This window comes from Juglans microcarpa x Juglans regia, chromosome 3S (genome assembly GCF_004785595.1).
Source record: "Juglans microcarpa x Juglans regia isolate MS1-56 chromosome 3S, Jm3101_v1.0, whole genome shotgun sequence".
NCBI classification, from domain to species: Eukaryota; Viridiplantae; Streptophyta; class Magnoliopsida; order Fagales; family Juglandaceae; genus Juglans; species Juglans microcarpa x Juglans regia.
In genome coordinates this window covers 24,034,440-24,049,783 of record NC_054599.1, presented here as the reverse complement: position 1 = coordinate 24,049,783, position 15,344 = coordinate 24,034,440, and the positions used below count along the sequence as shown (strand labels likewise).

At 36.7% G+C, this 15,344-nt stretch overlaps 2 protein-coding genes across 2 annotated transcripts; both read right to left on the bottom strand.

The window, feature by feature from the left end:
- Positions 1-831: 831 nt before the first annotated feature.
- Positions 832-7,228, bottom strand: LOC121258429 (DNA replication licensing factor MCM4). The gene is made up of 18 exons (XM_041159939.1): positions 7,059-7,228; positions 6,201-6,896; positions 5,953-6,081; positions 5,778-5,859; positions 4,622-4,754; positions 4,463-4,534; positions 4,250-4,372; positions 4,015-4,128; positions 3,685-3,897; positions 3,500-3,598; positions 2,953-3,113; positions 2,588-2,684; positions 2,331-2,492; positions 1,864-1,944; positions 1,715-1,793; positions 1,478-1,614; positions 1,340-1,393; positions 832-1,234 (listed from the first exon to the last, which is right to left on the bottom strand). Exons 1-18 carry the CDS (start codon positions 7,093-7,095, stop codon positions 1,160-1,162), a joined length of 2,544 nt encoding a protein of 847 aa, XP_041015873.1. The 5' UTR covers positions 7,096-7,228; the 3' UTR covers positions 832-1,159.
- Positions 7,229-12,364: 5,136 nt separating this feature from the next.
- LOC121256885 (protein SHI RELATED SEQUENCE 1-like) lies at positions 12,365-14,462 on the bottom strand. Its single transcript, XM_041157672.1, has 2 exons — positions 13,696-14,462; positions 12,365-13,364 (listed from the first exon to the last, which is right to left on the bottom strand). Exons 1-2 carry the CDS (start codon positions 13,961-13,963, stop codon positions 13,003-13,005), a joined length of 630 nt encoding a protein of 209 aa, XP_041013606.1. The 5' UTR covers positions 13,964-14,462; the 3' UTR covers positions 12,365-13,002.
- Between the last annotated feature and the right edge of the window lie 882 nt (positions 14,463-15,344).

Sequence of the window (15,344 nt, the reverse complement as noted above, 5' to 3'; positions counted from 1 at the left end):
ATTTATTGCATTGATTTTTAGGGGCTGGGGTTTTATCTCTAATTTTTTTTTCCTTACCTATTTGATAATTGTCAGTTTAATTATTAACCGTGACAAAATTAAATAAGTAAATTTTGGTTGGACAATATGGTCAAGTTTCTCCCTCTTCCTACTTTTTTTTATTTTCATGGTTTTTTTCTTTCCGTAAAAAAGAAACCACCCTTTTCAACGAAGACCATGTGTGTAATTTCGTCCCTGAATTCAGCTGTCTTTTCAATGCGCTGGCCGTCTGACACCATGAAATTTCGCCCAACTTGAGCCTTACCAAAAAATAACAAAGTACAGCTTATATAAGTTACATACCATATGTCGTATGTAACTGCACTCAACTCTCAATTTCTCCATTACACGGTGATTCACGACAAGCCATCCTCCGCATATATTGTCAGATGAAGCATATACAGGCGAACACCTTTTATAATATTTATTGAATATATGATTTTTATTATTAAAAAAAAAATCAATCGTAATATATAATGTCACAGTTTATTTTATTTGTCTCTATTTTAAAACTCGAATAAGAATAAGAAAGCAAGAAGAGCTCCTTGTAGTCCCCGGAACGAAGGAAAGGAAAGAAAAGGCGGAATACCTCTCGTTTTGAGTTGATGCGATGTGTATGTAAAATAGGTGCACATAACTGTATCAACAATCAAGTATTTTCCGATATTGTTACTCTTATGCCCTCTAAAGAGGGACCCACTCTACTCATCTACAAAGTTATTTGGTTTCAATGTAATTATGGCAATATTATTTCCCATCATCTTATATATATTCTGACGTGGCACTAAATAATTAGTAACTGAATAACTTTTCAAATAATTTAATGCCTCGTAACACCATCACTTTAAAATGTTAAATGGGAGACTTGCGCAGAGACTGCTTTCACATGTAGAGAAAAAGAAAATAGCTTTGCATCGCAGTACAAGCACCACCGCTGGCATCCCCCCGATCTTAAATATTCTTAAAGAAATAACTCAATGCTAAGCCAAATAGGTGGGATTTGGATATCCTTAGGCTGATAAAACTGGCAAAGGAGCATTTTCAGTGCAGCAGTTTCAGTTTATCAACCACTAGAATCGACGACGACTCCATTTCTTCACATGGTTTCCTTCCTCTACCATCACATTCTTTTCACACTGTCACCGTGGACAGCTACGAATCCCTCACTTGCCAGGGTCGAAACTGCATTCCTTAGCTGAAGATTAGAAACAGACAATGTACACATCAGCACCATCACTCACAAATCGATATTATACGGGCACACATCCAGATTCTATGTCAGAGAGAGTTGTTTACTCACATCATTAAGGTGGACTTCACTACCAGAGATCTGCTTCTTCAGCTCTTCCAGCAACTACAGAACAAATTATGCACATTCAGGTGTTGGTTGCGATCTACTATGCAAAATACAAATGATTTTCTCATAAATTTTGCAAACCTCCAACAAGCGCATTGAGGGTCCACCAAGTTGCATCTTCTCCATTATTATGTTCCGAGTAGTTGATAATAGACTCTCCCGTCTCATTCTTTCACTTGCCGAAACTCCGGTAGTGATAAGATCCATGTCAATTGTTCCTTCAAAGAAAAATTTTGAGGATCACGTCATTAGATTTAATCTATCTGTGCAATAACATGTAATCCAGTAAAAGGGATAGAAGGGCTACTGAAAAGCTACCAGTAGAGTGATCTGTTGCTGACTGCTGCATTGCAACTTCCAGGAGCCGAAATGCCTCAGTTACATCACGATGTTCAACCTGCATGCATGCTTCCTTTACATCACACTGAACCCATTATAGACAGCCAAGACAAGAAGCAACCACTAACCCATTCTGAGAAGCGAATTCGAGCCAGGGCTTCACTAAGGCGTATCAAACTCTCAATCTGCCTAGGTGTTGCCGTTATCACCTGTTGAATTTGTCCAACACAGGTACGTATTAAAAGATATAAAACAGGTTCCAAAATCAGATATCAGAAGCAATGAATTCATGGAAATGCATGAGAGAAACTGTCAATAACACAAACTATAATCATTATGAATTTTGTAAATTCCCAAGTAAAAAAGTACTTAAAGAAAAGGCATGATATGATGGGGAAAAGGACGCAAATCACGCCCTTCAGTACCATGCTTAATCAAATGTTAATCACAGTTCTGGTTAGTTCTGGTTAATCAAGGCAGACTAACTTCTGGTTAGTTGTTAAATATAGAATCATGAAAATTTTAAGAAAGCTAATTAATCAAACTGTTAAGCAAGCAAACAAAATTCCAGTAGGAGCAATGCATTAACTTTTACCTTCTTGCTACTTCCAGGGAAATTTCCTCTCCTCCTCATCTCAACATACCCTCGAGTCAACTCTTCAGCAGCTTCATCGGATAACTGTGGGTGAATGTGCCTACGAGCATAGCTCACATATGCAGTTAACGTCGAAAGGTCCAAGACATCCTGAACTGCACTCTGCAAATAGAGATGGAGTTTTACAGATGAACAAGAAAATCATAAAAAAAAAAAAAAAGATCCCAAACAAGGGATATGACAAGAATTCTTCCGACCTCAGGATTCTCAAAGTGTAATGAAACAATATGCTTGGCAAGGCGCCTATCTGTTTGCTCATCAGCCTTATCAAGAATTAAGTAAATCAAATCAAACCTGAAAGGGCATTAAAAATACAGTTATCTTTCTGGCCTTAAAAATGTAGTTATCTTTCTGCCTTATCAAGAATTAAGTAAGGCACTCATGGAGGCTACAAAGTATGAAAACACAACGAATTAAACATAAATGATAATAGCAGCGATTTGTTACTCAAATCAGAGAAACATCGGCAATTTCACAATATGCTTTGGGCTCTCTGGATTCCAAGTATTGGAAGCCACGTACCCATGTTATAATTCTAGTTGCATAGCATAAGTATTCTTACCTGGACAATAAGGTAGGAGGAAGGTGTATGTTGTCAATCACAGACAAGCGAGGATTATAGCGTGAACCACTTGGATTTGCACAAGCCAGTACGGAAGTCCTAGCATTGAGGGAAGCAATAATTCCTGCCTTAGCTATTGAAACAGTTTGTTGTTCCATAACCTGGATAATTTTGAAGTAGAATTAAAGGTCAAACTAATGCAAGCAGTGCATGAATATGTTCATAATCAAAAAAGTGAAGGGTTCAATTGCATATTCTTAGGTAGAAAACGAAAATTGGTAACCATCAATGCTACTTAGCATCCAATTCTCATGGAATGCCAATTTCTATTGAAAGTAAATGAAATCAAGCTTTTAAAATAAAGGGGGAATAAAACAGCCAAAAGTTGAGAAATATATCCCAAGCGAGCTACAGTATTATCATATTCAATGTTCTCATCTCAGATAAAATTCTTGCAGGACAAAATTCACGTTTTTTTCAGAAAGAAAATACTCAATCATGAAAGTAAGGCTCTTATAACTGAGTGGAAAAGGGCTAATATAACCACCTCATGTAACATACTCCTTGCATTCTCAGACATTTTGTCAAATTCATCAATGCAGCATATGCCTCTGTCACTCAAAACTAAGGCTCCACTCTCCAGAACCTGAAGAATGAATCAAAAGTATCAGAATTGTATGGTTTCACATATTTCTGCAAAATGGCTAGATAATCGCTTAAATAGGATCACACAGTTTCCCCGGTTTCAGGATCTTTGGCAACATAAGCAGTCAAGCCAACAGCAGAGCTCCCTCTTCCACTGGTGTAAATGCCACGGGGTGATAGCTTGTGTATGTACTGGAGCAGCTGGGACTTGCTGGTTCCTGGATCACCGACAAGAAGGATATTGATATCCCCACGGAAGCTAGCACCAGATGGCAAATTTAAAGCATTTCCACCAAAAAGCTGCATAAAAGTAAATTTTTATAAAAGAGATTACCAAGAGAGGGTAAAAATGGAAAATAAAATTACCCAGTCTCTCAACTAATAATTGAGCATCGGTGAGTCAAAGTATGGGATTACCTGACAAAGCAGACCTTTTTTCACGTCGTCGAGCTCCCAGATGTTTGGTGCCAACGACCTGGTTAGTCTATCATATATATCGGGTAATTTCGACAGCTCTTTCAATTGTTTCACCTGCATGAAGAAAGCAATGTCAATAAAAACAAAAACAATAGAAATGACGTCTTTTTCACTGAAAAAAGCATAAAATAACTTTTTCAATCGGAACATAAGGAAAAAGCATATAATGATATACCTTCTCTTCATCAAAAGAAATATCTTCAGTGCTTCTACCCACGGGATTCTCTGCTTCCTTGGGATCCCCTGTCAGCATTCTTGACTTGTCCGTTTTCTTTATATGGAGACAATCAATGTAAGTCTGCAATCAATAGAAAAATATTGTGACATTCAAACGGAATTGCCACTGAGAGGCATTAATTCTAAAGGAGGGAAAGGCAGCAACAGATGCCTTGAATAATGATTTCACAGTCCTCTGTGTTGGTCCAACTCTGACAGTCATAGCCCTGTAAATCCCAGTGACCTAATGCAATGAGAAGAAATCATAAATCAGATGTAAAAAAAATGGCAGGATTCTTTTAGATATTAACAATTTACACAATTGTCTCACCTCAACCCTGTCACCTGGCTTTCCAGTATCCACCAGCTTGTCATGCATCAACAAGCTCACTGTGTGAGGTGTTCCTCCATCAGGGATCTCATCAGGTGTCTCCTGAAGCCTCACAATCTGCTTATCAGCGAACCTGATATTGCAAGCACGCTGAGTTACTAATGATATTGCAGTGATTGAAGCAATTTAGTGTTTAACTACCAAGTCCATGAAAAGCCGCTTGTGGAAAAAAAACCACAGATTTATCTTTAAAAAGGTTATGACCCACTCTCCTTACAAATATTAGTTTGATTTAGATTCATTGAAAAGTGAACTTTATTCAGATTTCAGCTACCATTCCATTCTTATACCAAGATCTGGACTTCAGATTCAGTTGGGTAGAGTCACTTGCAATTAATTAATTGCAATTGTTTGGATCCTTGCCACTTTAAATTAACGATTGGAAAAAATAAAAGACACGATTCAATGCCACCATTCAAGAAAACACGCATACAAAGTTCTAGAGGTTTGAAGAACATAACTCCAGAGAGAAAGGGAATACCAGTACAATTTGGAGAAGTTGCGTTAAATACCTCCATTAATATAATTCATTTGTTTGTCCCCATAGATTTCATATATACTAGCTAATTTGCTACAACGCAAGAATGAAAAGAACTCGGTGGAGACTGCATAAGCATAGACTCATCGAATAGGAAAAGAAAAAGAACATCTTGTCAATGAAGAATTTCTATGACGCGCAGATATCAACAAAATATCAAATTAGGTGATCTGATCACCTCATACTATTTCATTATTATTCACTACTATTTATAAATTATTCACTATTTTTTATTATTATTTATTACTTTTTCGCTATTATTTACAAATCATCTCAAATCACCTCAACATCTAAACATAGTCTTAAGCCTTGTTTAGTTATACAAATGAAATGAGATGAGAGTTGAATAAGATATTGTTAGAATATAATTTTTGTTTTGAGATTTAAAAATTTTGAATTGTTTATTGTATTTTATGTGAGAATTTGAAAAAATTATAATGATTAGATAAGATGAAATGATTTGTATAACCAAACGGTACCTTAATCACTTACATAATAGCAACGGCAGTAAGTATTCAGTCTACAAGATAAGAAGACAAACTTCAAGCTAGGAATTACCTGCATCGGTTGTGAACCAGTGACATGGAGTTTCTTGCTTGACACTCTTCCTTCAAGCATAGCGTAGGTTCAGTAATTTGCCCTGGTAGCACTCAAATAGTCAAGAAACTTCGAAATACTCATCTAAACATCTGTGTACGACACAATCAAAACCAGCATACAGCAATTTATTTACCTCTATTTACGACAGCAGGATCAGAATAGTATCCGCACACTAGACACCTAAATACCGCTTCCCTGATCTCGGGAATTATCGAGCTACACCGAATAATCATTCCCTTCAATGATATCATCCTCTCAATATCTAACCAAAACACACCCAAATCAGTCCAGATCTCCATTTCAAGTATTCAAAACAGAATATTAAAAAAAAACAAACAAACAAAAACTGGATTAATCTGTATGACCGAAAGAGAAACTAACCAGACGGGTTAAGATTTCTCATTGATGTTGAGCTCTTGAGATTGAAAATCCGAGTTTGGATGTGCTTCTCGAACAACGGGTCAATTCGGCTCACCATATTCATCAGCACAATGTCGAAAATCGCAAGGACCTCGAGCGGGTACCTGACCATCTTGGTGTATAAATCAGGATCATAGGCAAACACATCATGTGCATCGACATCAAGCGAATCACCCTCAAATTCGAGAACCCTTTTGATCGCCGTCTCATACTTCCCTTCTATAAGCAGCGCATCCTCCCCTGACTGAGACGATCTCTCCCGGAAATGCTTCAAGAAACGATAGATCGCCTCATTAACGTCTTCAACGCTTATATTCGTGCCCCACACGTAGGTTGGCCGCACGTCTTCAGCATCATAGCCGTCTCCTCCCTCAGAGGAGGCCGGGGCGTCGTCGGTGGACGAGGGCGTGGCGGCAATTGGGGTCGCCGAGGAAGCTCTTCGCCCACGGCCAGCACCAGTTCCGTGGCGCGTGCGGTAAGATGGGGTTGGGGTTAGAGCTGGGTTCGCATCTGATGTGGTGAAACGAGGAGGCGACGGGGTGGAGAATGCCGAGGGTGTAGAGGATGGGCGCCGCCTCCGCCGCCCGGGGGCATCACCTGGGGACGATAACGTGTTGCCAATAGGGCTAGAGTAGGAGTCATCGGGAGAGGACGGTCCTGTGAACATTCGAGCAAACTTTTCACCAAGGGAGATCAAACGAGATATACGCACGATTATACATACACATCTATATGCATATACATCTATAGATGCAAATATATCTATCGATACAAATTTACTTAAGTAATGGGAGGGGAGAGAGAGAGAGAGAGACTGACCGTTGTTGACATTTGCGGCAGGGGAATCGGAAGCCATAGCTAGGGAGAAGCCTCAGAGATGGAAGAGTTGGGTTTTGGGAGTCTGGGACTGAGAGGAGCAGAAAGCGATTGGTGGGAATGGATATGGCGGGAAGAGGTTGCAAATTTCCCGCCAGATCGTTGTGGGCTTGTCGATGGGTTTATTATTCGGTAGGAATATATGGGCTTTCTAATAGGGAGGTAAAAAATTGAGATGTTGGGCTATGACCTGTATCAAGGCCTTGATGTTTAACGTTTGTGGCCCAAGCATTGGGCTTCAATGCTTGGCCCAATTCAGCCTAAAGGTAAGTCCTTGTTTAGTTTACAAAGGTCTTATGGATATTAAATTCACCAATGCATTCTCCTCTTAAATATTGAATTAGAGATTATTACTCAGATTTGTGTTCCACTTATAGATTCGAGCTGCCTTTCTAAAAACTAACAAGAGCCGTACATCTAAAAAAATAAGAGCTTTCTTTCTTTTCCAACTATAAATTTCTTTATACTTCAAACTACGTACCACTTATTTTCGTTGCATTATCAAATTATCAAAAAGTTGTAACGCTTTCAACACAACATAGGTTACCGAAACGATCTCGGAGACCCACCAAAGTACAAAAGTTGGGATCTTTTAGAAAATGAATTCCTATTTGAAGAGTGTATAACCGCATGGATAAGCTCACACTAACTCGTCAATTTAGGATCCAATTCGGAATTTTGGAAGTATTGGGAATGAATTGGAATGTAATAATATCTATTCATACAGATTTAGAATAAAAAGACTTTTTAAGATAGAGAAATACTTAATTTAGCTATAAATAAACTTTATAAAAATAAACTTACAACGTGATTTGATATAATACATCAGATTATAAATGTACTTTTATTTTAATATAGATTCAACATATTATATAAAGTCACAAAATTTATCTTTATAAAAAAAAATCTATGGTAGTAACAATTTCTTTTTTTTAAGATAGAACCATAATCCTTTGAACTGAACATGCAGCCCCATAAAATATTAACTTCCAACTTTATCACGTTGCATTATCAAATTGTCATTTTAAGATATGGCCATTGGTAGGGCTATATAGGAACCGTTGGACCGACCGTCTCTGACGCGAACCTACCGAAACCGGTGAAGAACGGGTTAGCGAGCAAGAAGATTTGAGGGAAAACTGTTGAACTGCCCGATCATTTCTTTTTTTTGAATATATGTATATAGAACGGTGTCGTTTCACTTAAATGAGTGGAACGGCGTTGTTTTTCAAAGTAGAAGTTTAAAAAAAACATACAGAACGACGTCATTTGTCTTTAAACTAAACGGCGCCATTTTGAATTAGGTTTCATTAACCCCCCCCCCCCCTCTTCTTCTTCTTCTTCTTCCTCATGTCTTCTTATTCCTCTGCAACCCTAAACCCTAAGCCTTATACCCTCACTTGACAATAGATGCGGCATCCCTCATTCGTCATAGAAATGCCGACGGCAGAACGAAGAACCAAACCGCACTGCATCGAGACAGATAATATAGGTTTTCTCTTCCCAATCGAGCGGTTTCGATCGGTGCTGAGCTCTCATGATAGACGTCGGCGAGGTCTAAGTTTGGCACCGAAACCGACGCCGAAACCATTGGTATACAACCCTAGCCATTGGGCTAAAAATGTGACATTATATATATAAGATTGATGGTTGATTTATTTATTTATTTATTTTATTTTACATAAATTATAGTCGAAAAAGTTGGGGTTGATGATAATGTACGGTACTGCGATAGGCCAGGGATGCTCATTACTAATCAGTTGAGCTAGCTACATAAAAACGTACGTTTGTGCTTCATCGGCCAACGTCGTACGTGTGCCTACCGTTTTGCTAAAACAATCTTGGGAAACACATTAATTTAACTTTAGCAATGATAAATATATGATCTTCATAGAATCATATATGATTCTTGCTTAATTAAATTAATCCTGATCTCAATCTAGTTAGTACTCTTTTTTTTTTTTTTTTTCTAATTAAGCATATTATAGATATATAAAACAATTACACGATACAAAAGATAACAGGATGGAAGGTCCGACATTCATCCCAAACCAGCTGGTACAGCACAAGAAAAAAAAAAAAAAGGATCTGAGACCAAGGACTTGACCCCCACCTATTTCCCACAAGAGGAGCCGTCTGAAGCGGTTTTGATACAATTCGATAAACAAACTATAATACAGGGATCTATGCTACATGTTATTGGTCTGGATTGATTGAATAAGACTTTCACTACCTTTTTCCCACTATCTTTGGTTAGCATGAGCAATAATATAGGAAGATAGCAAGTTGGAGAAGCGTCGAATTGTCGCCAAGAGACAGCCAGGAGCTGTGATGGTGTGTAGGGACCAATTGCCACACTATGAGACTGGACGTTGGTTGGATCCAAGAGATTTGAGGCCACTGAGCCCAAAAATGCCGCACGTGTTGACGGCAAACTCATCGTGGTGTAGCGGCGCGTGAGATTCACGAGCGGCCCAAGCCACGCGTGAGGACCAAGCGCCACTCTTTTCGACGTTTTTCTTCTGCCATATGAAGGATCAGCGGTTGGCGAGTCTTGTGTTGTGGCGCGTGGCGGTCTTGGGTGGCCGAAAAGCAATAGATCAACACTTGTCTGTGCTATGGTCAGAAAATTTAGAAAAAACCAAAAAGAACACAGTAGAACATTATCTAGACTATATAGACGGGAAGAAGGTGGGTGGAGGCGAAGCTCAAGCCACCCTCTCGACAAAGAAGGTAAGATTTTTTTTACCTCTCTGGAGAGCGTTTTCGCAGAAAAAAGAAACGAGTATTTTCAATCCAATTAGTACTCATTTTGAAAGAAAAAGGGAAACAATATATTAAAGAAAAAACTTACTCATCATCCCATGATGTGGCATTAGATAATAGGTTCACAAGTGAAATATAATAAATAATTTTCAATTATCTAATATCATATCATAGAATGATAAAAATTAAAATGATGAATAACATTATTTTATATTAAAACATGACATGAAGACATGAGTACGTACGTACTCTGATCGATGGATCGATCATGATCGATCATGCGCGACATGATGATGAGCATTGAATATTGGATAATCATCTGAAAGAGAATTCAGAATTAGGACAAGACAGAGATTAATAAATAAATACACAGTTCCTCATGATCTTTACAGCACATGAAATACAAGCAATATTATAGCTTAATTTACTTGATTTTCTTTACGAAACGAGAAGCATGCATGCAGCATGAATGATCATTGGCCTTTGTTTACCTTTATTCATGCAGCTGATAGACAGTGGTTTACAAATTATATATATATATTATATATATATATATATAGAGAGAGAGAGAGAGAGAGAGAGAGAGAGAGCCTTAAGATCATCAAGAAGAGCTAGCGATTCAAAGTTCAAACACGAGACGTTGATGCTAATTAATTTGTAAAAACAAATAATTTTTCGTGACCTGGAAAACTGATCTATCTAAGCAATCACAAACTTACATGATCTCATATATATATATATATATAATATATATATTCGTTGAAGTGCCAAATTAATTAAACATCGACCTTTTTGGACCACATTAAAACTAACCAAGAACTACAAAAAGTAGTAAAGAATATTGTAATTCGATCTCTAATGTTTACTCATGTTATATGCATGGATCGTAATGGAATTGATTTAAGATGTGGTTTTAAAGTTCAAGCGGTCGGAAGTGCATGCTAATGCATCGATCCTACTAATTGGATCCGATGGATTAGGTTCCCACTTAATTCCCGATGTTGGTGCTGATCAATATATATAAATCCAACAAAAAGAATTACGTGCAACTAAATATAAATGAATAAAATTAATCATTATCATGTGCTTCTTTTAGGCCAAGATTAATATTCTTAATTTCTACCCTAATTATCTAATGAAATATATAGACGGGCAAAAAGTAAAGGTAAATGCTAAATATACTTAAGAAAAACTTATTTCTCCATATGTCAATTATTGATATGCGGAAAAGAAAACTAATAAAATGAGTCTTGTAAGTAAAACTGTAAGTACATGTAGCACTACTCAAAAGTAAAAGGCATCATAAACATGCTCATGCATGGGCTAGGACATCAATTTATATGTAAATTAAATGACAACTGAAAATTAGGAACAATTAAACATAAGATTGAACATTAATTAATCTCAACCAAACAATATCCAAAAAGAGATCAAGGCATTGAAGGCCAGAAACGGTTTCTTTTTTGTGGGGAGGGGAGCATCTGAACATTAATATATAGGCCTTTTTTAAATGAAAATTGAAACAAAATCCCAACAAATCTAGTAGTACTATTGAAACTGTTGCTCTTTCTTTTCTTCCAATCGGCCTTTGCCCTTTATTGGTATATAAATAATGAAGCTCAAATCTTTCCACCTCCTTTTTGGGTCAGTGTAAAATGCATCCAGCAATACTTCAATCCAAAGCTATGTTTTATGGACAAGGTTTCCTGGCATATTTTAACCTAAAACTAAACATCACTACCCGCATACATGTTCTAAAGACAACCTGGTTGTCCCACCTCATAGTACGTACCTTCTTCCCATCAAGTTTGCCTGCCAACTAAATGTAATTCAAATGGAAATATTTTCTCCTATAAAGGACTATATAAGAATAATTAAAGATGGCAATTCACCTGAAAGCTCCCTTTTTTTTTTTATTAGGGAGGTTGATTAATGTAGATGCATCGATGCTGAACAGAACCACTACATAAGACTTTTGTACCCGGCTCTATCTCAAGTACAAAGGATGAATATATTCCAGATCAGGCCAGTGTCATTTTGGGTATCAATCTTTTCCTAGAATTAGTGTCGGTCTCTTTGGCATAAAAGATATTTAAGCAAAGGATTCATATGTCTGTCATCGACTAAATTTTATAAAATGATCACCAACTATGATCTATTCCTGCAATTCTATAATTCTTGAAATATTCATCAGCTAGCTTGCTTGAAGGGTTAACTTCTAGTTTATAATTCTATGTACGGATCGAGCTATTCCCCACAACTTATTAAACTTGAATAAAATGGAAATATTACATTCAGCCAAGTATCTATTATATAATAGAATAGCATAGGGAGATCAAGACTTTTTCTTTTTCTTTTTTAATCAAGGTGTGTTCATCATTGACGACAAGCAAACTCGTTTCAAGCACGAAGCAAGCTAGAAAGCATGATATATAATGCAAAGTGATCAAATTTCCATGCACTGGATTGTTTTTTTTTTTTAATTTTAATTTGTAGATCTAACTTCCCATCAAGATTCTATATATATACGTGCTACTTGGTTATGATAGATTTATATTTTGATGACAAACAGGAAAGAAAATAGAAAAAATGTGATAAAATTAGTTGACAGATGAGCTAAAAGTACTGTCTCAATATCATGCATTTTATCTAATTGATTACTGAAACAAATAAGAATAGCAGTGTAATCTGCATCTCTTCACCTCCATGCATTATGTTCACGCAGTAATTGTTTTTGTGTCAGTTTGCTCTATCGAAGATTTTGGATTTTGGGTAAAGAAACAGGTAAATGGGAAAAGATTGCATCAAAGTTCATAAACAACAACTGGCTAAGCACAAATTCACCGAACTTACAAGAGTACGAGGCAGAAATATTAGACAATATATGGATACTGGCTATATATATATATATATATATATATATATACTAGAACTAGATCACAATAATACAATATTCAAACTTGTTGAGAGAGGAGGGAAGATCAGTGGTGGTTAACTAGGGGTTTCACTTTCATTCCCCCCTACTCACTATTTGTTCTCAGCAGTAACAACTAATGGCAAAAGGTAAGCTATTTTACGGCCCTCTCAGTCTTCTCATTCTTTCCCAAAAAGAAAATGGAGTCTAAGATTTTGGGCGCTGAAGAAATTGCGTACCCGGCATGAAAGGAGTAGTAAAGGGAAAGGGAAATAAAGGAGGATGTAATGTCTCCGTGTAAGCTGGATTGGTAGTGACATTGGCTAGATCAGCAGCATTGAGAAGCTTAGGCGGTTGAGGTGCAAGAGAGGAGCCCTCGCCGGGAGTGCAATTGCTTTCATGATCAGGGCCTTGATCGTAGAGAATACCCTTAAATAAATGCCCTCCAATGCTCACGGCTGTCTGGTATGCGTACTGATCTTCAGCTGCATCGTTCACTGAGCCCAGCCGGATGCAAAAGAATGCCGCCCGGAGGTGCACTTCAGCTGGGAAATTTGCCTCTTCGGACCCTGGATAAAAGCACCCACCAAAATATGAAGTGTAAAAACAAAATTACAACACCAAAGTTGTGACAGAAAATGAAAGTCAGAAACAAACAAATAATGAACCAAAAATAAGATGACCATGATGATGAATATAAGGTACTCTCGCATCGTCGATAAATGTGCTTATGTCAGTCTAACAGTAGAGTAGATGAAAATAAACTGTTAGGGTTATAATCAGAATCACATTCTTTAAAAAAAAAAAAAAAAAAAACGATTTGCTCTATCTCTTTATCTCAGTCTCTCTCTCAAAAATATAAAAATTGATATGGATCTGTGTATTGCGTCAAAACAGTACCGGAAGATGTGATTTGACTTTGCCTTTCAGGATGTCCTCGAACTCGAAGGTGTTGTGGAAGAACAGCTGCTGCAAGCTGTTGCTGCCTCTGGCGCCTTCTATACAAAGGGATCCAGGTGCTCTTAACGTGTGTTTGGCACTGAAACCCTTTGTTTCTACAGCAAGTCCTGCACCTCAAGTACACACACTCCTTCTTGGCTTGGTTCCCACAATCTTGGCACCTTGAACTAGTAAATGATCCCCCTATTCCTCCTTGCATCAACATCATTTTTTAACTACGTCCAGCTAGCCTTTTCATTGCTCCTATCCTCCGGCCTCTTCCTTTCTCTGAAAGAAAAGTAGGGCAGCTCCCTAAATTAGGGGTCTTTTTAGTTGGGCGTGTCCTTGACTACTCCTTGTTGATGATAGGGTTATTACTGTTGCTGGTGGTGGTGGTGGTTGGAGTGGCGGCGGCGATGGGTGTGTTCTTTTTTTTTTTTTCATTTTTTGTCGTATTCGTGAGTCATTCCATCAGCAACTTGAGCTCATGCGCGCGCCAGCTTTTGCAGACACTTGGAATTTCTCGTTCAAAAGCATTCAAAAGCCATTCAACATCGAGTAGTTAAAAAAAGAATTACACCCTTGCAAAGTTAACGCCGCCATACCAGTTCTAGTATCAAGAAAGAAAAATCTCACTCCCTCGTAGCTAGCCTTATTAATTAGTACTCTTACCAGAAAGAAAAGAAGAAGAAACAGATGATTTTATCAAAGATCAAAACTTTGAGATCTGTCCAATAGATTGTGGGGGCATGGCATGTGTTTTTGTTTGTTGGGGTGTAAGAAAGTTATACCCTATACCTATATATGTTATCTCACCACTTCTGTTTGGTGCTTTAAGTGATGTCAATTCATCCAAACAGTTACTTTTTTCTTTTTCCTGAACAGTTAAGATGAATAAAAATAAAAAATAATGCCAAGTGGCACTTCGAAGTAACTCCCGGGCACGCCAGCACGGTGCTAAATGTCGAAAGATTCTACTTATTATCATTTTTTCTTTTTTTTTCGTCATGTTATCAGTTTATGATGAAAAGTTCGTAAATAAAAATAATAAATAATTTTTAATTATTTAATAATATAATAAATAACATTTTTTAATTATTTATAACACGTTATAAAATAAAAATATTTTAATAAAATGATATTACTTCTACTAAGTTTATAAAGACATCATGCTACCGGTCGCTCAGTGTTTGCCGTTGGATCTACCATTAGTTATATTTTTTTTTAATTTTTACTTTTTTTAACATTCTTAATCATTAAAATATATACATATAATTTTATTAATAGTTATTTTTTTAATCATTAACTAAAAAATTAAAATACATGAACAGTAAGTTTGAGAGATTTCATTAATATTTTTCTTATAAAAATACTTATAGTTTTAAAATATCGTTGGGTAAAGTATTGTAAAAAATAATATATGTTTTATTATTTTTCCTCTTGAATATAAGAGTACGTTTTGTGGGAATTTTAAAAGAAATAGAGGAGAATATTGTTTTCTAATTTTATGAAAATCATTTTGATTTTTATTAATTACGAAAATAAAAAATAAAATGTTTGAATATTTGAGATTATTTTGAATATAAACGGCTGGTCTATAAAGAAATTTT

Coding starts and splice junctions, on each gene's coding strand:
- LOC121256885 (XM_041157672.1), bottom strand. CDS start 13,963: ATGATGTTGATGCAAGGAGGAATAGGGGGATCATTTACTAGTTCAAGG. Junction 13,365..13,695: donor AAGTCAAATCACATCTTCCG/GTACTGTTTTGA, acceptor GCTTTTATCCAG/GGTCCGAAGAGGCAAATTTC.
- LOC121258429 (XM_041159939.1), bottom strand. CDS start 7,095: ATGGCTTCCGATTCCCCTGCCGCAAATGTCAACAACG. Junction 2,685..2,952: donor CCTCCTACCTTATTGTCCAG/GTAAGAATACTT, acceptor ATGCCCTTTCAG/GTTTGATTTGATTTACTTAA. Junction 1,394..1,477: donor CCTCAATGCGCTTGTTGGAG/GTTTGCAAAATT, acceptor TTTGTTCTGTAG/TTGCTGGAAGAGCTGAAGAA.